This window comes from Typha angustifolia, chromosome 13 (assembly GCF_048772165.1).
Source record: "Typha angustifolia cultivar Huaian chromosome 13, ASM4877216v1, whole genome shotgun sequence".
NCBI lineage: Eukaryota > Viridiplantae > Streptophyta > Magnoliopsida > Poales > Typhaceae > Typha > Typha angustifolia.
The window spans coordinates 15886627-15909356 of NC_133251.1; the positions used below are offsets into that span (position 1 = coordinate 15886627).

General features: G+C 36.7%; 3 protein-coding genes across 3 annotated transcripts; all 3 read left to right on the forward strand.

Annotated features, from left to right (window-relative positions):
* The first annotated feature begins 1571 nt into the window (after positions 1 to 1571).
* LOC140774003 (F-box protein At5g39450) lies at positions 1572 to 4781 on the forward strand. The gene is made up of 2 exons (XM_073116813.1): positions 1572 to 3252; positions 4220 to 4781. Exons 1-2 carry the CDS (start codon positions 1601 to 1603, stop codon positions 4221 to 4223), a joined length of 1656 nt encoding a protein of 551 aa, XP_072972914.1. The 5' UTR covers positions 1572 to 1600; the 3' UTR covers positions 4224 to 4781.
* Positions 4782 to 5180: 399 nt separating this feature from the next.
* On the forward strand, positions 5181 to 15582 carry LOC140775051 (SNF2 domain-containing protein ENL1). Its single transcript, XM_073118290.1, has 20 exons — positions 5181 to 5493; positions 5567 to 6174; positions 6839 to 6969; positions 7055 to 7109; positions 7304 to 7540; positions 7652 to 7707; positions 7794 to 7884; positions 8078 to 8215; positions 8334 to 8411; positions 9501 to 9710; positions 9801 to 9872; positions 11647 to 11727; positions 11812 to 11930; positions 12801 to 12912; positions 13387 to 13455; positions 13564 to 13658; positions 14307 to 14435; positions 14779 to 14844; positions 14921 to 15062; positions 15151 to 15582. Exons 1-20 carry the CDS (start codon positions 5316 to 5318, stop codon positions 15328 to 15330), a joined length of 2847 nt encoding a protein of 948 aa, XP_072974391.1. The 5' UTR covers positions 5181 to 5315; the 3' UTR covers positions 15331 to 15582.
* Positions 15583 to 20505: 4923 nt separating this feature from the next.
* On the forward strand, positions 20506 to 22728 carry LOC140773983 (indole-2-monooxygenase-like). The gene is made up of 2 exons (XM_073116786.1): positions 20506 to 21469; positions 21966 to 22728. The coding sequence occupies exons 1-2, from the start codon at positions 20561 to 20563 to the stop codon at positions 22572 to 22574; spliced, it is 1518 nt and encodes a 505-aa protein (XP_072972887.1). The 5' UTR covers positions 20506 to 20560; the 3' UTR covers positions 22575 to 22728.
* Positions 22729 to 22730: the final 2 nt, after the last annotated feature.

The following is a 22730-nucleotide window of genomic DNA, read 5'->3' on the forward strand; positions in this document are numbered from 1 at the left end:
GATATCATTTAATATTAAATAATTTAAAATTGATTATTTGGAGATAAACTTCAATTTAAATATAATATTCTATCTCTATCTATTAAAATTTAATTTAAATCAATCTTAAACTAATGGGAGATATGTGAAAATAATAAAAAATAATTAAAGAGATAAAATAGAATTAAATTTTTATAAGTTAATTATAAAAGACATCATTGCTCTTATTTTGATATATATACATTACTCTCAGTTAATGATATATATATCTTTTACTTAATAAAATATTAAGATAATATAATTATTAAAAAATAATGTGCAAGATTATATATCTAAAAAAAATTGCCTATCGTTAATATCTTTCATTCCTATTATACCCTTAAAGATTTTAACGATTAGATATTCATCAAACTGATTGATAAAGAATTTATTGCTGGCCTCGGATCTAGTATCGTTCAGCCCGGCCCACACATCCAGCCAAACATGGTCTTCTTCTTCTGTTTTTAAAAAACTTATAATTAGTCAAGAGTTTCCCCTCTGGTATCCCTTCAATAATTGATTTTTTTGGTTTTGTTTTTTTTGGAAAGAGATAGAATTAGGTAGAGATTTACTTTGATCTAGAAAACAGACGAAGCAGAAATAAGACGTAGCAGATCCGGCAGCGACGAATTTGCCTCCTGCCGGACAACCACCTGAAAGACGGATGTACTCTTATTCGCCCCCAATCGGCGAAACTGTTCTCTTCGCTAGAGAATTTTGACTTAGATAAAAGAATGGGCAATAAATGATGTTAAAGGTACGTACATCTAACAACAACCCACTCATATATCTTTCTATCGTCTCCAATGGATCTGAACATTTGTGAGGAGGAGAACCCTGCGGAGATTATTAGTGAGGGCTTTTATGACGGGTAAAATTTATTCCGCAGTCAATCCAATCCAATCCAATCCATTCCATGGACCATGATAGTCAGTCAAGTCAACAAGTGGGTCTTGGAGTCTATTTTTATATTGTTTTCTACGTAGAAAAGTGGAAATCGATAGAAGAAAATTGTGATAGTTTTTTAGATTTTCTTTTATATTTTCCACGCTTAAACGCGCATTCCGCGGCATGCATACAAAATTAAGAATTAGTATATTTTTTCCTTTGAGAAATAATATTTATAGAGCTGCTTCACATTTACCGAGGGGTAATGTTTAAGGAGCTGCTTAGTTGTCTGAATGGAGCATTGCTTTCTAGTCAACCCCTCAAGCATTATATATAATTATACAAAAAGATTAGTTCATTTGTTTACTCTATGAACTTAAAATAATCTAATAAATATTAAAGCCTATTTTTCTGTATAAGCGTGGTTCAAATTTTGTATTATGACACTCATTTCTTATCAAACTCTGTGTATAAACATCCAGCTTATTATGAGACTCGTGTTTAAGACTTAAATACACCCTAAATTATACCTATTAACATCTTAACAAAACCCCACTGCCGAGGGAACAATAAATCTGGGACATCCGTCAGCCCACTCCTCCCTCTCTCGTCGTGCCACGTCATTCTCTCCTCTTTCTCTCTCTATATATCTTCACGCTTCCCAATTCCTTTGGTTTACTAGATCTCTACCGCAATGTCCGGCGACTCGTTAGAAGACGGTGCCGACTTCTTCCTCTCCCTCCCCGACGACGTCCTTGCGCTCGTCTCCCTCCACCTCCTCCCCCGTGACCTCATCTCCCTCTCTCTCGCCTCCCGCCGCCTCCTCGCCGCCGTTTCCACCGGTGAGAAGTCCTGGCTCGCGCAGTGCCGCCGCCTCGGCCCTCCCCTCCCCCAACTCCGCCGGTGGCGCTCCGCTGTGTCCTCCTACCTCTCCGTATGCCGCTTCCTCTCCTCCGCTGCGTCCCTCCTCGGTGTCTGGGTCCACCAGAACCCGGAACTCGGCAACGTCGTCGTCCTCCTCTGGGGCTTCCTCTCCGTCATCGCCGTCCGCGTCATCCCCCAGGAGATCAACCCTCTCGGCCTCGAGGCCGGCCGCCTCCTCTACGCCCCGGTGTTCGAGATCGTCGCCGATGATGACGGAAGCCCTACCTTCCTCTTCCTTCACGGCCGAAACGACTCCCCCGACTCCAATTCCGTCGAATCCCTCTACCCCGGCGTTGTTCGCGGTGTCGACCCTAATTGCAACGTCCTCCTCCTCGAAATCGATGTCCGTGATGCCGCTGATTTGATACCTTTCAGCAAATTGGCCTTCGGAGATCGGCGGAGACTTCTGGATCTTGTAGCTGGAAGAGTCAGGCTCAAGTTGTCGCCCGATCTGGCGAGGGTGCCACTCTTTCCTCGCTGCCAGGATGATTTGGAGGTGTTGGCCGAGAGGAGATTGTCTTTGATTCGGATGCATAAGAATAGCGGAGTAACAATTGATTGCAAGGAGGCGGAGGCAGCTCCGGATTGTGGTAGGGGTAGTAAAAGAAGGGACTTTTCTTCAATGGCTGGGTATTTGAGAGATGGGTTTATGCAATTCTTGAGGAGGTCTAACTCTGGGAATAGAAATGGGGGTTCTATTGGGAGTGGGGAGAGTAGGCACGCGCAGCTTAATGAGTTCTTGAGTTCTGGTGATGAGATTGGGTTGAGCTTGAGAGCTACTCACATGAGGCTAACCACTTATAGGGTATGGCCTAACATGCATGATAACCGGTTCGCCTTGTACAAGCTGCCATTGCATGGTCCATCAGCTGGCCGGGAGTATGCTGGACTCTGGGGTGGCACCTTTGGGTGGCCTCCGGGCAGGCCTTCGGAGGACAAGCCGGGAAAGGCTTTGTTCTTTTTGTTGCTTTCATATGAGGAGGTTGATGGGCGTCTTCTTCTGATTGCGACCAAGATTCTGGAAGGCACCCATTATGTCCTCCACCCAAATGGATCGTCTATGTTCATTGTTAATGTCAATGAGCCTGCATCTGAGGAATTTCCATGGGAGACTGATGGGGAGTCTTTCAAGATTGATGTTAAGCACATTTTTGCTGGAGAGGGAATTGCAAATGGTTATGGGTTCCGGTACCCTGGTTCGAAACCTGGATCTTTGTTTGTCCTCCAAAATGGCCAGCTTGCTTTTGTTTGGCAGGAGTCTAAGGCTGTCCTGACTCTGCAGAGGCTGGACTTGGAAGAGCTCCTAAGGAAAGGGGATTGCGTGGCACCATTGCCCCCGATTGCAAATTTTGCATATCTAACAAAGTCATACTCCAATGTCTTTGCAGGTTTCCACAATAACTCAAGTTGTTCTTCACCAAGGTATAATTACTGCATCTCGTAATGCAGAAAATATGTGCTTACTTTTGGCATTGCACAAGGGTTTAGCTGCTTAGGTCCATAACTATGTTTGTGATTTATCTTAGTGCAATGATGATAACATTGTAGCAACAGTTTTAGTAAATGTGAAACAAGAACTAGCAATGTAATTCTCCATGAGGTAAAAGTTACGTACATAGATAGTGTAAGAAACATCTGCAATGTAAATTGGTAATATAAAGGGAATTTGGAAGTGTGACAAAGACGGTTTAAATTCAAGGCAGTAGAGCTTGCCTTTGCAGAGATGAGCTAGTGACATCAAATATTGCTTGTCATCACCTTTGAGGAAAAACATACCTTACTGCAATCACTTATCCATTTATAGCTGAAATAGCAGAAAATATGTAATAATTTGGATTGCAGTTGCTGCTACGACATGCTGATTCAGCTGCAACTAATCCAGTTTAGTGGAGCATTAGAGCTCATTTCCCATACTAGACTAGGGTATACTGTTGACATCCCTCAGAACTAGATGCAAACTGTTCCTGAGAAAAAATTGCTTTTGTTGGCATTGAGACCTAGGATATAACTGATAGCTGTTACCTGTAATGCCATTATCAGGTACATTAAGTCTTTAACACAAGTACATAACTGTCAGACATGCCATTGATAATCACTAAATTGTTACTATATAAATTATTAAGAGAGCTGTCATATTTCTCTTTCTATTGGTTGAGCATCATATGAGGAAAGCACTTCCTTCTCTAATCCACCTAGTTAGCATGAAATCTAACTATACATTCTGCCTGGTCATAATATTGCTCTGCTAAATGATCATCTCTTTTGTTTCAGAACAGGCTATGCTGAAACATTATGTTGAACAAAATGGCACACAATTTGGAAGTATACCTTCATTTATTATCAGTTGGTCTCCTATTTTCTGATGAGATAACCATTCTTTATGTCTCAGGTAATAGTATCATGGATGACATGTTTATGATCTATTGGATATAAAGTCAGAGGGATATTTGCTATCAACCTTTTTCAGCACTATATGATGAATTATATGTTCGAATCTAGAGGGACAGGATTATGCCTGGTGATGGAGATTTCTAATAGCCCTGTTTGACAGTTCCATATTGCATCGGCAAACGTGATATGGAGGAATATTCAGAATAGATGTTTCCAAATCTCATGGGTGGAGTGGTTTTTCTTATATAACTACTATGTTCTGTGTCATCTTGAACCTTGGTCTATTTAGAGATGAATGGGGGAAACGAATGTATATAAGCTGGCCCAAATAGTTGGAGCTAAAAGCTTAATTGTTGTTGCAGTAAGAGTTTACTTTGCTCGATCATTTTTGGTGTGAAGGTTCTTTCGTATTGAAGAGATCGATGATGATAGAAAAAGAAAGGGGGAGGATGAAGGGAGAGAGGGATGGGGAATGAAGAGAAAGAGTTGCAAATCTTTGTAATGCTCTAGTGAATTCGATATGCAAGTAATGAACAACTTCCTGAATTGCATTGTGATAATTTTCGTTTGCTGTTTTGGAATAACTTTCATATTAATTTAATTATACTATTTTTTAAAATTTATAATAAAATAATTTATACTGGTTTAGATGGTTAAAGTGTTTATAAATCTATTAAATAATATAGTTATTATAAATATCAGATAATAAGGAAATGAGAGGAAAGTAGATATTAATAAACTAGTGTTGAATTATTATATTAGTATAAACAGATTTTATATTTATGCTTATTTTGCATGAATTTTCTGACTACCAGCGATAGATTGTTAGGCTATTATTTGCAGGGCTAAGCATTTTCCTTTTAACATTTATAATTATAATGTCCTTATTAAGCATTTTCTTTGATATAATTCGAAATTCGACGAGACTTTATACCACCTTCGGCAAAAACATATCCCACATTATTTTGAAATCGAACCCAGAGCGCGAAACCGATCGCCCCGAGCCGACCACTAAGCACTTCCCCATCAATCCTCTATAAATACCCACCCCGTCTTCTCCAAGCCCTTCACTCCGATCTCCTTCACCAAGAACAATGGCGGAGACGAGCCCGATCGGAGACGAAAGAGAAGACAACTCTAACCCTAGCTCTATTCTCCTCCCATCCATGACTGCCGAGAGGAAACCCCTCAGCCTCAACCAACGCAACGATCGCCTCCTCCACCACCTCTCCAGCAGCCGCCCTCCAAACCCTAACCCCCAATCTCGAGAAGGTTGCTCCCTTATTCCCTCCGGAACCGTCGTTCTTTCCTTTCTTTCGTGTTAACTATTGTCGTTTGATCGCAGAGGTGAGGATTCGGAAGGTTAGGTTGGAAGGCCGCCGGCGTCTCTGCAAGATCTCGTCCAGGGACTCGCCGGATTCCTCGCCGCCGCCACGGCCGGAATATGATGGCGGTCGAGATGACGGAGAGAATATTAGGGACATCCTGGATGATCTCAGCTCTCGACTCGAGTTGCTGTCCGTGGAGAAGCCGAAGGCGAAGCCAAAGCCAGAACCAGTGGAGGAGTATGAGAGTGCTGCATCCTCTTTGTCTGCATCGTCTTCTGTCTCGAGCCCTGATGAGGTATTAGAGACCAAGAAAAAGGCGGAGGCGAAAGGGAAATATGTGAAACCTATTGTTTTTGATGAGGAGGAGGATGAAGAACATAGTGTGGTTGAATCGGAGGTTCTGGATGATGAAGACGAGGGGGGTTTTGGAGATGAGAAAATGGAAGAAACCTTCACGATGACAGGAACAGGATGCAGCAAATCCAGGATGTACAAACTTCCAGGAAAGATTTTACAGAAGCTTTACCCACATCAGCGAGAAGGGTTGAAGTGGCTGTGGGCGTTGCATTGCAAGGAGACAGGAGGGATTCTGGGCGATGACATGGGTCTGGGGAAGACCATGCAGGTGAATTTTGTCTTGTCTTCTTGATTCTTTCTTGGAGAAAATCTGAGTTTTGCTATTGTTTGATGTCACTTTCAATTCTTCAGTATTTGCTAAATACTGAAGAATTTGAATTTTGAATGTTCGATAAGCTGTTAAGCCCCTGTAGCTTTCAGATAGTTCTTTTTGGGTTTCTGGTATGGTGTTCTCGCTGTGTCCAAGTTTGCCATTTTCTAATGGAACATTTGTAAAGTTTCTATATGTCTGCTAGCTATATATGAATAATCAAGCTAGTTCATTGTTAGCAAAATTCGGTTTTATTCAGTACCTCTTGAGATTTGCATTTATTTTTCTTGATAGCATAACATTTTGTTACCACTAATAAAGGTGGAAATCAGATGTCTTAGCTCTTACATCTGCTTGAGGGTTAGCACATCTCAAGACATTTTAAAAGGAGGTACTAGTCTGGTAGTTTAGCCATAGACCTTTGAATTTCCTATCAGTCGAGTAGCACACTGTTTCTGATTAGCTGGGTTCATTTTTTTTTTCTCCTGCAGTTTTTTTTGATAAATTTGATAAAAGACTACTTGTACTACAAATAAATAAATTTGTAGGTTTCTGCTATTCTTTACTTCCTTTACTCCTCCAGTTTAAATTTGATAAAAGACTACTTCCTTTATTCCCCCAGGTTTCTGCTTTCCTGGCTGGTCTTTTTCATTCTTGTTTGACTAAGAGGGCTCTGATTGTAGCTCCAAAGACACTTCTCGGTCACTGGATGAAGGAGCTATCAGTTGTGGGCCTCAGTGGGAAGATCAGAGAGTGAGATCATTCTCATTTACAAGCCTCCAAATGATTGGATTGACTGCTGTTGTTTATTTAAATTTTTTTTAATCCTCTTATGCAGCTACTCTGGAACTAATGTAAACGCTCGCAACTATGAACTTCAATATACTCTCAAGGTCTTAGTTTGGTTTTCCTTGATCTGAACTTCCTTTTTATATTTTCAGACATGCTGTAATATATTCATTGATATTATTCATGTGACATATGGTCTCTGTTGAAAATTTGTATTAATTTCCTTTTTGTTCTCTTGTACATGAGGCCTTCTCCAGTGAAATTAAGCTGCTATTTAACACCTTGCAGTCTTTTATAGGAAGGTGGTATTCTTCTTACCACATATGATATTGTTCGAAACAACTATAAAGCAATAAGAGATGACTGGCACACTAATTCTGATGGAAATGAAGAAGAAATAATATGGAATTATGTCATTCTTGATGAGGGACATATCATCAAGAATCCAAAGACACAAAGGGCCAAAAGTTTATTAGAGATACCTAGCGCTCATCGCATTATCATTAGTGGAACACCAATACAAAATAACTTGAAGGTAACTATATTGGCTTAGATTATTACACACCTTTAAATCATTTGCTATATTTTTTCCTAATATTTCAAAGAATATTTTTCTTGTTGACATTTGTGTTTTATTTGTAAGTAGGAACTTTGGGCTTTGTTCAACTTCTGCTGCCCGGAAGTCTTGGGTGATAAGGATGAGTAATGGATATTTTGTTATTATTGACCTTTTCTGTACTTTATATAGGAGAGTAAAACAACTTTTTCTTATTTTTTGGTTTATAAAGGTTCAAAGTAAGATACGAAAATCCAATTCTCCGCGGGAATGAAAAGAATGCTTCAAATCGGGAAAAACATGTTGGATCTACTGTTGCAAAGGTATGAAACTCTTATTTGGTGTTTCTTGCATTCTTCTTTTTGCATATACATGGAAGAATTATCTGATTAGTATTTTCTGTGTTATTTGAATGTCTTAGTGATGGACTGAGGTTAAATTTTGCTTTGTTATTTTTGGCATTTGTCACCTGCAATGTGAAGCCATACCTAGTTCTTTCTTTGTCGCCTTGCTCAGGAATTAAGAGAGCGGATAAAGCCATACTTTTTGCGGCGTTTAAAAAGTGAAGTTTTTCTCAAGGATGACTCAACTGAAAAGGCAAAGCTTTCTAAGAAAAATGAGATAATTGTTTGGCTGAGATTAACATCTCTCCAGGTATAATATATTTTCATGAATGATTATTCTTTTTTGATTCATCAACTAATTGCTGGTAGCAAGTATCCATATTCCAATCATTTAGTTAGCTTATAACTGCAGACTCTTTTGGATGCAGAGGCAGTTGTATGAAGCTTTCCTCAACAGTGAGCTAGTTCATTCATCAATGCAGGGCTCACCATTGGCTGCAATAACAGTAATATCAGCTTCTCCTAAGAATTCCTTAGGCCCTGATCTTTCTGGAATTATTAGTTTTTAGATTCTAATTCAATGTGAAGTAATCTAAACTAGTTATACTTTACTCAGATATGTGTTTTGTGCCTGTGATAGTGTTTTTTAGTAGAATTTTCTTCTTGTTTTCTTTATTCTAATATCCGTGGTAAATGCACCTACTTTTGCTATTGTCTTGTAGTATGTTGTCTTTTGAACACCTACATGGGTGTATGATCATTTTTATGCCAAAGGATCGCATATTAAATACTACCTGGTCCCTGCCATAGTCCTATGGGCTAGCACCTTATAATTTTGCCTAGATATAAGAGTGCAAGTTATATGACTAGCTATATCATATATGAAGTCAAAACGTGTTTGATATGGATGGTTGAGTCACCACACTGCATAAATGGTAGACGAGATGAATGTGATCGAAGTGTTGGGAAGAAACATGGGCAATTGATATTCATGTATGTTCCATCACTGTTTTTTTCTTTTTGACACTCCATTTCTTAAAGGCATTTTATCATTGTGTTGACTTGAATGGATCATATTCCACATCCTTTTGGTTTTATTGATTTGTTGATTCTTTTCTGTGTTCATCACATTTTTTTATTAAATTAAATATTCGTTAAATATATTTACCTGAGACTTGTGCCATAGCCGCTATGTGAAACTCCTACCACATATGCTGCATGCTGTTCCTTAGCTGCACATTTGGTGAATGCTTTTATGATGTTGTTTGTACGTTCCTTGTCAAAAAGGACGTATTCTTGGGTACTGAACTAAAAATAACTTGAATAACTATCAGAAGACATCTCATTGATGGTAATCTTTGTCATACATAACAATGACTTCATTTTTTGTAGAATAATGTTTAAATGAAATTATGAAAGAACTTTGTATGCAATTCATCTTGTCATTTTACATGCTACTTGATTTGTTAGGTAAGCTATCATATTTATATGAAATTTCTTGATAATGTCACAAAAGTCCAAAATGCAGTTGGTTAATTGGGATCTGGACATGTTGTTATGAGTTGATCATTTATCACTCTTCCTTTTTGAGGCAGATATTAAAGAAGATATGTGATCATCCGTTGCTTTTGACTAAAAGAGCTGCTGAGGGTGTTCTAGAAGGAATAGACACAATGTTGAACAATAATGAAATGGGTATGGTGGAAAAGATGGCCATGAGTCTCGCAGATATGTCACATGACAATGATTTACTAAATGTTGATCACAACGTCTCATGCAAGATATCTTTTATTTTGTCTTTACTGGTGAGTGCCTTGTCTTTCTTGTTGTATATCAGGTAGAATAGCAAATTAGCTTCCAGATGTGTTGACACTGCTTTGATTCTTCTGTCACAGAAAAACCTGGTTGAAGAGGGACATGTTGTACTAATATTTTCCCAAACTCGCAAAATGTTAAATCTTATTCAGGTTCTGTATCAGTCTCCAATTTACTGCCTTCGCACATTTATCATTTATGCTTTACTGGTAGTAGGAATTATGAATGCTCTCCTTTTTATTGGAACTATGTAAATGTGCTAGTCACCTATGATACAGATTATAAGAATTTGTTTTCTAAGTATCCTGATAAATGTGGTACTTTGATGTAAATATGCTCTTGGAAGATAACTTTTAAGTATTATTCCATTCATGTACTATAATGTCATCATGGTGTATAGGTGTGAAAATGGATTGGATTAACTCCGACCCGACCTGCAATTCGATCCGATCTGGATCGGATTCAAGTAAAAATTTCTACCTAATTCAGATATAGATTTAAAATATGGGTAGTTTTCTTTTTAAAAATCTGGATATGGATATGGATATGAATTGGGTATAATTTTTTAATACAGATTTGAATATTCGTTTACTTGTATATCTTTAAAAAATTTATAACTTTTAGTTTGCTTATTTAGATGGTGAATACTTATATTGTTACTAATGATGTGGTTATGTTGTTTGTAGAGATTAGTTTTGCTAGTTTTATATTTTTTGACATGTAAGAATTTTTTTTTGAAACACTTAGTACTTTATGTTAATTGTGTCCGAAAGAATGATCTTAATTCATTTAAGATTTGACCTCGTATCCGTTTAAGATTTGATTCTCTATCTAAAAATTATTTATTCTTTATCTATTTAATTAAGATATGATTTTAAATTTTGCTATCCATCTACTATTTGTATCCGAATCAGTATCCAGACAAAGTATGGATTCGGATGTGAGTTGAGCTATCTGATTTGTATCCATATCCGATCTATTTTCACCCTTAGTGGTGTGACATCTTTACACAGGGAGGTTGTTCTTGCTGTGCTTAAATTATGGAGAAGAGAATGTGAGGAAGAGACCTTCACACGTGAGGAAGGACAAAACCTTTAACTCTGATTGTTTTAGTTCAATGCAGTATACTATCCATTATCCACTACATGTTTAAAACTATCTTTTCATCTTTTGCATTTTACATGACCAGCAAAAAGGTCTTGAAAGTTGAAATTCTTGAAAATCAATTTCATGGAAGTTCGATATGATTGAGTTATATGCTAATTGTATTTGATATGCTTCTCATTGTTGATCAAATTTTCATTTTCTAGGAACTTTCTGTTGCCTTTCATCCTAGGTAAAAATTGTGTTTATTCTATGATTGGTTTGTTTAAACTTTATCTCTTGCTTTTTATGTATTCTCTTTTTATTCTTTTGTCATACCTTTAATCAGGCAGGCACATGTAATTGCACAGAGACATCCTTTTCCAGTGTATTTACTTAAAGGGTTCACATCTACATCCTATGTTTGTGCTCTAGCCATTAGAAATATATTATGTATTTTTAGCCTTCAAGAACAACTGTGACAATGTCATTATTCTTAATGACTCTTATATTAAGTTTATCTTCATCTAATTTTTGAGTGTAAAAAGCCTTTCTAGAATTCTCAGCTTTGTAGAGCTCATCATAAATTCCCCCTTATCTCGACTTGCATGTTGTAAGTACACAAATTCTTTATGACCTTGTCCTATCAAACAATCTGTACCATTTTATAACTTTTGGCATCTAAATGATCAAATATAATGTCTGCATTCTATCCAGTAGTTCCAACCTGATCCTCATCATTGTATTATGGTTCATATATATGAAATGTGGATGCACCTTTAATATTTTCTCTAATCTGTTCTTGTGTTATTTCTTACGTTGGTCTTGCTCTTCTAAAATCAGGAAGCAATAATATTAGAGGGATACACATTTTTGCGCATTGATGGTACTACCAAAGTTTCTGATAGAGAGAAGATTGTTAAGGTCCATTTTGTTCTCTGCAAGGATAAGGATTCAAAAGCTTTATTTTCTTTCTTAATTCTATTGTTTATGGTATTCTTATTCTAGGACTTTCAAGAGGGTTCTGAGGCTCCTATATTTCTGTTGACTTCTCAAGTTGGTGGACTTGGTCTTACCCTTACAAGGGCGGATCGTGTCATTGTAGTTGATCCAGCATGGAATCCGAGGTAATCTGTCTGTTTCATAAACAGTTGGTCAATGATTTTGGGCTGTTTAGTTTGTGTATTGTCATACTAAAATACTGCACATTCTTATTTAATTTGTCAGTTTAGTTTCAGTTATATCACTATGGTTGCTATTGATTAATCTAAGCCATTTGTTAATTTGTCAGTTATTTGTATGTCTTCATGTCTGAACTCCACATTCTTTGCATACTTTTTTTCTTTATTATAAATGGAGAGTGGAAATTATTCAAGAAAGTGAAAATCATTTATAAAAGCCAATCATATGAAATAATGAGCATACTATAAATGAAAATATGCAAAAGGAGCCTGGCCTTTTGAGGATTTAATGAGTTATTGGCAATCTAGTTATTTATTTGTAATCAAGGATTTAAAACACTGTATGTGGTGGACATGCGGACAAGGGATCATGTTGCGCCTAGGCGGGCGCCTATATTCAAGATGGTTACTAATGAAATAAATAAAAGAAAAAAAACAATTAGAAAAGAAGTTAAAATTGATATCTATAATCTAAACAATATACTAATGTATTCTTGTTAAAAACTATAGTAAGCTATTCAAATCCACTAATCAACATGTACAATAATTTTGAATTTCAAAGTCAATCTACATATTAAAATATGATATGAGATGCTAAGATGGTCACCTACGTAGGACATAAGCGGAGCCTAGTTATATTCTAAGGCAGAAGTTTTTTTAAACAATATTTGTAATGATCTCTTGTTTCTTTTTTCAAATTCTGTGTTCTGTCAAGTTATATGGTTCTCAAATCTTGTCCAGATAATTTTGCTTGTCTTATTCTACCAAAGTATAATTTCCCTAATTTAAGGAAAAATGCCATTGAGCTTCTTACAGTACGGACAACCAAAGTGTAGACCGTGCATATCGAATTGGACAGCTTAAGGATGTTCTTGTGTATCGTCTAATGACTTGCGGGACTATTGAAGAAAAAATTTACAAAATGCAGGTTTGAATTGAATTTAATGGAATTCATGTCTTAATTATTTATAACTGCTTTTTCTATTTATCTTTTGCACCATCAACTATGACATAATGATTTAATAATTTTTTTTCTCTTTTGAGGACATGTGTTAAGATTGAATCATTTAACTTGAATATCATGTTTCCTTTTCCAATGCCTCTTAGTGGATATGAATATATTCTTTCTTGAGGATTCTTTATATTATTTCGGGACTAATTGATTGATCCGAGTGTCGTATTTCAAAAGTAGATTTGCAGGTGTTAGTTGGTGCCTCCGTGAGGTCCAAGGACTCATTATAACTTGCTTCCTGCTTTACACATTTTGATAATTATTTAGGGGATTTTACACATTTTGTTACAACTAATGTTAAACTTTTCTTTCAATGAATTAATCCCGTATGTTATTTCTAATGAATCTTAAATGGAGGTATGCCTTAGTTATGAATGTTTGAACTTCCAGGTCTTCAAGGGTGGTCTTTTTAGAACTGCAACAGAACAGAAAGAGCAAACCCGGTACTTTAGCAAACGGGTATTTATATAACTAAACCTTTTCTCCCCCATTTCCCCCTTTTTAATTGACATTAATACATTTTATTTCTGATGCTACCAATTTATTATCTTGTCTTGCTGTTTTCAGGATATACAAGAGCTATTTAGTTTGCCAGAACAAGGTTTTGATGTTTCACTAACTCAACGGCAATTGCATGAGGAGCATGATCAACAACATGTCATGTATGAACTTGCTTATCTTCTGTTATAATTTCTTTTATGGATTACTTCAATCTAAAGTTGCTGTGCACATATTCTAGCATGAGCTACCACTAGCACATAATGCAATTTAGATATGTCAGGTTTGGTTTTTGTTATAGACTTATATGTTGCTCTTTTTTCAAAAGAAAAAAGAAGAAATTATTTTGTGCAAAGCTTGCAATAATAGAACATCAAGCTGCAACTTGGATGAGCATTTTATAAATATTCAAATTCACATCCCTAAAGGCTCAGCATGGTGTAAAACAAGGCAAACATCCTATTTCAAGGCTTTGGATCATAAAAGCCTTGTGCTTAAACCAAGTCTGCCAAGAACTTGTACAGTTGCTTTAAATTGGGAGGTTTGGCTGGTTGGAGTTGATCCTGCTCCATGCTTGAGCGTAATTTTCAAGGGTTGTCTCTAGCTTTCTCTGAGCCTTGTTCTTGGCAGACCTTTATGTATACCAAACTGTGCCTAAGTCTTAACTCATCCCAATAGTAATTATGCCTACAGAAATACAAAATTTTGTCTAAAACATAATGGACCTGTTAACTGCAATAATATTTGTAATTTATTATATATACCTTATTGAAGAACAACTTTCAAGGTATCTATTTTGTTTCATCTAACAGGGATGACTCTCTGTCAAACCATATAAAATTTCTAGAACAACAAGGTATTGCTGGTGTCAGCCATCACAGCTTGCTCTTCTCTAAGACTGCAATTGTGCCTGCAGTGAATGAGAACAACGAATTACAGAGGTCAGTCATTACATTATTGATCAACATAAATTTGGTTGTCAACACTGCACTAAGTGCAAATCTAAAGATATGAAAGGTTGTAGAAACTGACTACTATTGTCATTATTTGCTTGTATTGACAAAATCAAGGTCAGCATAAATAAACCTCCCTTGTGAATTATCCTCCATTTAGGAAGTGAACCTGTCCAGTTCTTTATTTATTCAGTAATTCTACCAAAAATGTTATATGTTGTATAAAATTGAACAAAAAATGATGCCTTGTTCCCTTGTTCTTATCTCTCCGTACAGTTAATGATAATATTTCAAGATACTTTGGTGTACTAACCAGTAACCACTTCTGCAGTAATACCAGAAACAGAACCATTAGAAGTTCACCATGGGCCACAACATCTGAAAACGTCCTCTATGGGTATAAGAAATAAAGATCTTAATACTTGCCAAATAGTCTCCCAAGCAAGTCTGAAATTTTTGTTTGTCTTTTACAGTGCGGAGAATGCATTCAACCCAAAAGATAGAAAATTCACTTCTAGAATTTATTCTCCCACTAGTTCCACTGTTGAAGCTAGAGATAGTCCAGAAGACATTAAAGAGAAAATCAAGCGGCTATCTCAAACTCTGGCCAACAAGGTAATGCATTTGAATGCTGTAGTTTATGTACATTACATTACATGCCACTAATCTTACTTTTGCCTCGGGGAAACAAATTGCATTGTAGGAACTCATTTCCAAACTGCCAGATCGAGGAGACAAGATAAGGAAGCAGGTGTGTGACTTGGATCTACAGCTCCGCACAATTGTAGATTCCACTCTTGATCATTCTTTGGAGAGGGAGGATGCAGAAGTAATTTGTATAGATGATGTCACTGAGGAGTTCCAAAATATATTGTCAGTTTAGCGCATGTTAAATTGACTTTGCAGCCAATGTTCTTATTTTCTTCTCGAGTGATAGAATGTATCCCTTAATTGTGTGAAGGTTTTGGTCGTCTTAAAGCAATCTTCTTAGGACGGTAGACAGACATTGCAACAGTTATACAAAATTGGTGACAGATCATAATTAACTTATTGTTGTAGTCTCCTATGTACAGATGTCCCAGTGAGAAACTAAATTGCTATATATTTTATTGTGAAATTTATCATTACTAGTGCTGATCTTTTTCACTGAATAATAATGTTGTGTGTTGGTACAAGGCATGGAATGTGTGTCTATAATAAAATGCTTCTTCGCTCTTATCTCTTTATTCTTCCTCCATATATATGTAAACACACCGATCAACTAAAATTCTTATAGTTAGAGCTAAATCAAAAGGCTACCCAAATGAGAAAACCTTCATGGCATTCATGCCTTCCACTCAATCCAATTTTCTATTTCATAGCCTAGTCAAATTAATACAATTAGACAGATGTGTCTAATAATTTCGAGGTACTATCTTTGAATGAAATTTCGTTGTCGGCACAACTTTATAAATAATTCAAGTTACAGAATAAAGAAAAAAAAGAGTCTAATTCACAATAATAAAATTACATGAAAACATTTTCCTATCCTCTATATTCAATACAATGATATCAACATAATAGTTCAAATCGCCTACGATAAATTAATTACCTTATAACATTCTAATCAAAGGAAAATAAAGCAATCCATGGATATCAGAGGGTTGTTCAATTCCTCAGCGAGTGGAGGACTGCTACAGCCCTGCATAGACATCACTTCTCGGTTTCTAATCTCATAAATGCGAGGCTCAAACTGATGGATCTGCTGCAAGAACGCCTCCGTCTCTATAGATGAACTCTTAAAACTTGATGGCCTATAAGAACTCGTCGCCGTCGCCGTCGTCGACCGCAGGTTCTCCTTCCTTACATTTCTCGGTAGTACTACCTCGCGTCTTTTTAGCTCCTTTCGCACATTACTTTGCCCCCATAGAGTTGATGGAGTACTCAATTGTGATCTAACTTGAGGAGCCTCCAACGGACCTGGCTCCGTCCTAACAGTCTTCCGACCGGCCCTCGACATCGGTGAAGCAGACCGTGCTCTCTTCGACGGAAATGGTTGGTTGCTTACCGCAACCGTCTGCCTCGGCGACGGCGGGGCTCGACTTGTTACCTTTCGCGGTTGTTCGCAATTCGTTGTGGGAGGCTTGGTTGTTCTTGGCTTCTCTGTGCTACGTTTACTCGGATCAAGAATAACTATGTTGGAGTTTTTCGCGGCGGTAGACAATAAGAACTCATTGGAAAACGGTCTAACCTTCATCGTCGATTGCGAACGGGAAGAATTTCCGGTACTAGTACAAGAACCGATACTGGTACTAGTACTAGTACTAGAACTAGTACCGGAATTCAAAAGAGAAGATGACGCCGACGACGATGATGAGGAGGTGTAGGAAGAGGTGGGAGGAGAAGGTTGAATCTTAGAGAGTTGATTGGTGAGAGGTTGAAGAGATTGAGGGATGACAAGCTTCTCTTGGGTACGATCAGAAGCATTAGTAAGGGAAGGAGAAGGAGGAGGAGGAGGTACAGGGCAACATTTGCTAACACAAATGCCCATCGTCGTTTTTTCCCTTCAAACTTCCAACTCAGGAAGACGGCAACCTTTATTATATATAGGTGCCCTCTTAATACTCGTTGCCGACTTCTTATCTTTAACATATCGATGGAGATTCCTGCGTCCGGGCCTGGAGGCGATCCTCTATCATGTGAGAGAAGGTACAGATGGTTTGAATTCTAACGGCGGGTTTGGAAACCGTTGCACAACGGATGGAAGGATGGATGCAATGATGGTCGAACGCTTTATCCTGTGACAACTTTATATACCACAAAAGGGAGGAAGCTCAGGTTTGGGGCGTGAGGAATTTAATAAAAGCTTTAGGGGACTTTTCTTGTGTGAGGAGCATTAAATAATGGAAAGAAGAAGGTGACAAGTTTGCAATGACTCATTTGGGTTTGTTTATTAGTGTTCTCCATCTTGTTCAAATCAAGGATTAATATGCGGGTTAACGAGATTTCAACTTCGTGAGACTTTCTAAAATTTTTGGTTCTAATACTATGTTAACTAAAGGTATTATAGATTATTCTTAGAAAATAGCTTTATTAATCTAAAACTAGAATAAAGTATAGAAGTTAGAATGTACTGGTAAAATCCAATACACCAAGTGCTAAAAATTTAAGGCAGGCACCAAAAGTTATCCATAATGACATTTTCTTGTACCTTCTAGTCGAAGAAAGTGATAAATTTTAAGAGCAACGTGTGAATGAATATAATTTCCTTCTTCTTTTTCTTTTCGGATGAGGAGGTTACTGCCATCTGATTGAGGTCGTTGAATATGTAAGCCATCATATAATTCTCGAGGACGTAATATATAATTGAGGTTTACAAATCCATGCGAGCCTTTATTAATGGTTTTATCAACTTCCTAAGGCAAATTTAGGAGCAGATAGAGGAGTTTACCCAGCCATCTTTAATTATTTAACCATAAAAAAGCCATTCAGAAACATTTATCCTGGCAAAGTTCTTATAAGAGATTAAAGAAGACAATCTTTGGCAATGTCACAATCTTTTTGTTATTCTTTTGCTTCTCTCAGGAAGAGGACGCATAACCTTGTCATAGCTATAACTAAATTGATTGTCTACTTTTCTGAAGTAATAAGAGATTCTAGAAAAGAGTCAAGGCTGTACAAGAGAAAGAAAGTAGAAATCCAAACGGCGGAAATATGATACAGAAATAAGCCTAGTTGGCAAAAGGAGAGAGCATCAGATAGCCATCATTGAACCCATTCCCTTGTAGTTTCCTAGAATCCACACAAGGAAAAAAGATTGTGCTGAGTTAGCTTTGGGGGATGCTGAAAATTCAGCAGTTTGATCCAAATGAATGAAGAGGAAGAGAAAGAACTTGCAAAAGAAAATAAAAGTGTTTAAGTGATAATTTCAACATTATGCTGAAAGAGGTTTCATGCAATTTCAACAAGCTCAGAACTGAAGGTTTCAAGAATCAACTCTCTTTCTTTGCATCCATCCCCTGGGATACCAGTAAGAGGTTGAAAAGAGGAGGATATTAATGAACTCAGGAAAGAGGAGCATCTACTTTTCTTCCTCCATTATTCTATAATGATATATCTGGAAGTTGGTTTGACATTGGCAAAGCAATTGACGGTTCTACAATGTGCTGGCTTATATGTCGAAGTGGAAATATCCAACATAACAACTGCCACCGTACTCTTTAACGTTTTTGAAGTGCAAATGCAGTATGCCACAAATACCACCAGGAAATTTAGAACCTCTATTGGAACAAGAATATTGTAACAAAGAATCAATCATCAGTGTTTTTTATGCTTGCTCACAGAAGCAAGTCTTTGTATTTCATTTCTTAATGGCCGCATTGTATTGCATGCATGACCAGAAAAGTTTAGCTCCACTGCTAATCAATCTGAAGGATGAATGATCCAATCAAAGAGTGGATAATAGCAACAATTTTATATTCTTCGAGGATTGCTTCATGGATCAAATTTGTTTCAGATACTGAATTCAGAGAAGAAGGGTGACTAGGGCATGTAAGATTGTTTTGGGACTAGCCAACTTCCTGAGTGCTTATTTTTAAGGGTATAATAGGAATGAAAAATAATTACCGGTTCAGTAGGTAATTTTTTTTAAGATATATAATCTTGCCACATTATTTTTTAACAATTATATTGCCTTAATATTTTATTAAGTAAAAGTCATATATATTATTAACTGAGAGTAATGTATATATATCAAAATAAAAGTATTGATGTCTTTTATAATTAACTTGATGAAAATTTAATTACATTTTATCTTTTAATTATTTTTTATTATTTACGTTTAATATTGACTTAAATTAAATTTTAATAGATAGAGATATAGAATTATATTTAAATTGAAGTTTATCTCCAAATAATCAAATTTAAATTATTTAATATTAAATGATATCTTCTATAATTAAGACATAATTATATTTAAGAGAGAAATCTTAACGGAAGAAAAAAAAAACGTAGAGAGTGCTTCTTCCGCGTAAAGTTAATTGTTTACCAATCAGTTTGATGAAGATCTAATAGTTAAGATCTTTAAGGGTATAATAAGAAAATTAAAAAATTAGACACACATAATTAAATTTTCTTGATTAATATACTCTTTTTCTTACGTAACGTAGTTTTAGAACGGGTATGAAAAATGGCTATTATAATCGTTGCATTAAGATTATAATTTTTAAAGGTGCATTGGAGTATTTCCCTCAAACAATAATTCTCTCTCTTAGTAGTCTTTCGTTCGGTTCATTTTAGTAAACTTTAGTAAAATCTCACTAAGTAAACCTAAACTATAATTTTAGTGAATTTGAGATGGATGAGTTATTCTATTGTTTGTTAACTAATCATTTAAAAATAATAATATTTATTTATTTTATTTAAATTAAGTAAGTGAATTTAAGTAAGTGAGTCTGATACTGCTTTCATGCCTAAGCCTACTTTACAGCACTTCCTTGCCTAAGATGTTTATTTTTATCTTATACAATTACAGTTTTCCGACGGCCGACGGACGAAGCAAATTTTGGTACGATTTAGACGAGGAGATAAGGATCATTTTCTTTTTTGCAATGTGCCTTATCAACTATTTCAGCTAACTGACAAGATATGGCTATCTGTCGCGCATCAAAGTCTAAAGTGCACAGGACGTGTGTTTGGTTGCATTTGATGTTAAAGCTGTGAAACGTTTAAGGACAAATAACCAGATCATAGCATATTTGTGGTTGTCTTTGACATTTTGATGTTAAAGCTAGAAGCCTTTTAATTTACTTAAAATGAGTGACGGACAAATAACCAGATAATAAGATAATAGCAGAAGCAAGATGCCAGTAACGGCTCCACAAACACATGAAAGAAAAGGAAGGAAAGGAAAGAAAAGGATAGGAAAGAAAGAGGGAGACGGCGTTTGCTCGATTACTAAGCGATCTGACAAAAGCTTTTCCGTTTTCACACATACATCGTTGAACTAAAACAGTTGCTATCGTGGAGGAATTGGTATACTATGACAATCTTTGGCTATAAAAAGGCAATAGCAAGAGAGAGTGGAATGGCTCAACCTTGTATAGCAAGTTCCTAGCTAATTAATAGAAGAACGTATGCCTACAATGTTGCAACTTTTGCTCCAGCCATGTTCTCTACTATCTCTTCTCTTACTCATCCCTCTCTTCTTCATACTATTAACCACTAGAAGAACCCAGAAAACCAATCTACCACCCTCACCTCCCAAGCTTCCAATTATAGGGAATTTGCACCAAGTAGGGGCGCTTCCTCATCGCTCTCTTTACTCTCTCTCCAAGAAACATGGGCCTCTCATGCAACTCCACCTCGGCGAGGTCCCGACGTTGGTGATCTCGTCCCCGGAGATGGCCCAAGTGGTCATGAGGACTCATGACCACATCTTCGCTTCGCGGCCGTTATCCAAGGGCTCCGATATCCTTTTCTACGGAGCGAAAGATATCGCCTTCGGCCCTTACAGCGAACAATGGAGACAAGCGAAAAAGCTTTGCACCATGCACCTGTTAAGCGCTAAGAAGGTGCAATCATTTAAGCATGCCAGAGAAGAAGAAGTGAGCTTTGCGATGGCGAAGATTTATAAAGCTCAAGAATCATCAAAACCAATAAATTTGAGCGAGTTGTTAAACGCTTTCGCCAATGATATCACCTGTAGAGTAGTCTCTGGTAAATTCTTGAGGGAGGGAGGTAGGAATATTTTATTCCGGGAGCTTATTGAGAGGAGTGTAGAAATATTGGGGGGTTTTAATTTAGTGGACTTCTTCCCTAGTTCAGTTTGGATGGATTTTTTCTCAAGATTTAGCTCTAGGGCAAGAAAGGTGGCTAAGAGATGGGATGATGTCTTTGAAGATGTGATAAAGGAACATAGTATGAAGCGAGTAAAGGATAGTATGCAGGAGAGTGATGACTTTGTGGATGTGTTGCTCTCACTTGAAGATGATCTACAGATGGAGTATGGACTCACAAAGGATCACCTTAAAGCTCTTCTACTGGTAACCACACCGATCTCATGGGCATTTCTTCTTATGTTTTGTTTTGTTTTTTGTTTTTTGTTTTTTGTTTTTTGTTTTTTGTTTTTTGTTTTTTGTTTTTTGTTTTTTGTTTTTTGTTTTTTATTTTTTATTTTTTCTTTGATCATCAAATCATAGACTAATTAAATGCTAAATAAAAAGGCTAGCATTTCCTAACACGTAGTTTAGGCAGGCCATATATAATGAGTCAAAATTATATATACATATATAATAATCATATGAGAATTATGTCAAATATTAACCCCAACATTAACGAGCATGTAAAAATCAACTATTGAGTTACAGTAATTACTTCATGTATTTTTTTTTCTAAGAGGTTTGATAGCAGTACTATTTGAGTAGTGGTTTTCTACGCTAGTCTTTAGGAATTTCGTACACTTTCAAGTATCAAACATATCATAATTTGCCGCGCTTAATTTACCTAATTGTTTCTTCCTTTGATGTTTAATAATGACAGAATATGTTCTTTGGTGGGACGGATACCTCTTATATAACTTTAGAGTGGGCAATGGCGGAGCTTGTGAAAAATTTAGAAGTCATGAAGAAACTACAAGAGGAAGTAAGAAGAATAGCTCATGGGAAAAAAATAGTTAAAGTGGAGGATTTATCTGAAATGAGCTATCTAAGAGCTGTTATAAAGGAAATTTTACGATTACATCCTGCTGCTCCCCTCTTGATTCCAAGGGAATCCGTGGAAGATTGCCAAATTGAAAGGTATCTAATACCTAAGGGAACAAGAGTTATCATTAATGCATGGGCTATCAACAGAGATCCAAAGTTTTGGGAAGCAGCAGAAGAGTTCCATCCTGAAAGGTTCATAGGGAATTCTGTAGATTACAAAGGAAATAACTTCCAATTCATAACATTTGGAGCTGGGAGGAGGATTTGCCCTGGATTAGGTTTTGCAATCTCCACGGTGGAGCTCATGTTGGCTAATCTAGTGTACCATTTTGATTGGGAGTTGCCTCATGGTGAGATGAGAGAGGAGATGAACATGGCAGAGAATCCTGGAATTACTATGCGTATGAAGGAAAATTTATACCTTATTCCAAAATCATTTGGATAAACATGAATATTGAAGATGATCATGTTCTATGGTATTGCTATTTTGTTTTCTTCGGTCGTTGTAAAATAGCGAATGTTCAATGGAATGTAGTGTCATATGATGTAAGTTTTACTTTTCTCACGCCACATATGCATGAAATAAAGTTTGGTGATCATC

What these genes read in the sequence shown, in the direction of transcription:
- LOC140774003 (XM_073116813.1), top strand. Translation starts at nt 1,601, where the DNA reads ATGTCCGGCGACTCGTTAGAAGACGGTGCCGACTTCTTCCTCTCCCTC.
- LOC140775051 (XM_073118290.1), top strand. Translation starts at nt 5,316, where the DNA reads ATGGCGGAGACGAGCCCGATCGGAGACGAAAGAGAAGACAACTCTAAC. An exon ending in TGAGATTAACATCTCTCCAG is followed by an intron (nt 8,216 to 8,333) that starts GTATAATATATT and finishes TTTTGGATGCAG; the next exon opens with AGGCAGTTGTATGAAGCTTT. An exon ending in CACCATTGGCTGCAATAACA is followed by an intron (nt 8,412 to 9,500) that starts GTAATATCAGCT and finishes TTTTTGAGGCAG; the next exon opens with ATATTAAAGAAGATATGTGA.
- LOC140773983 (XM_073116786.1), top strand. Translation starts at nt 20,561, where the DNA reads ATGCCTACAATGTTGCAACTTTTGCTCCAGCCATGTTCTCTACTATCT. An exon ending in ACCTTAAAGCTCTTCTACTG is followed by an intron (nt 21,470 to 21,965) that starts GTAACCACACCG and finishes TAATAATGACAG; the next exon opens with AATATGTTCTTTGGTGGGAC.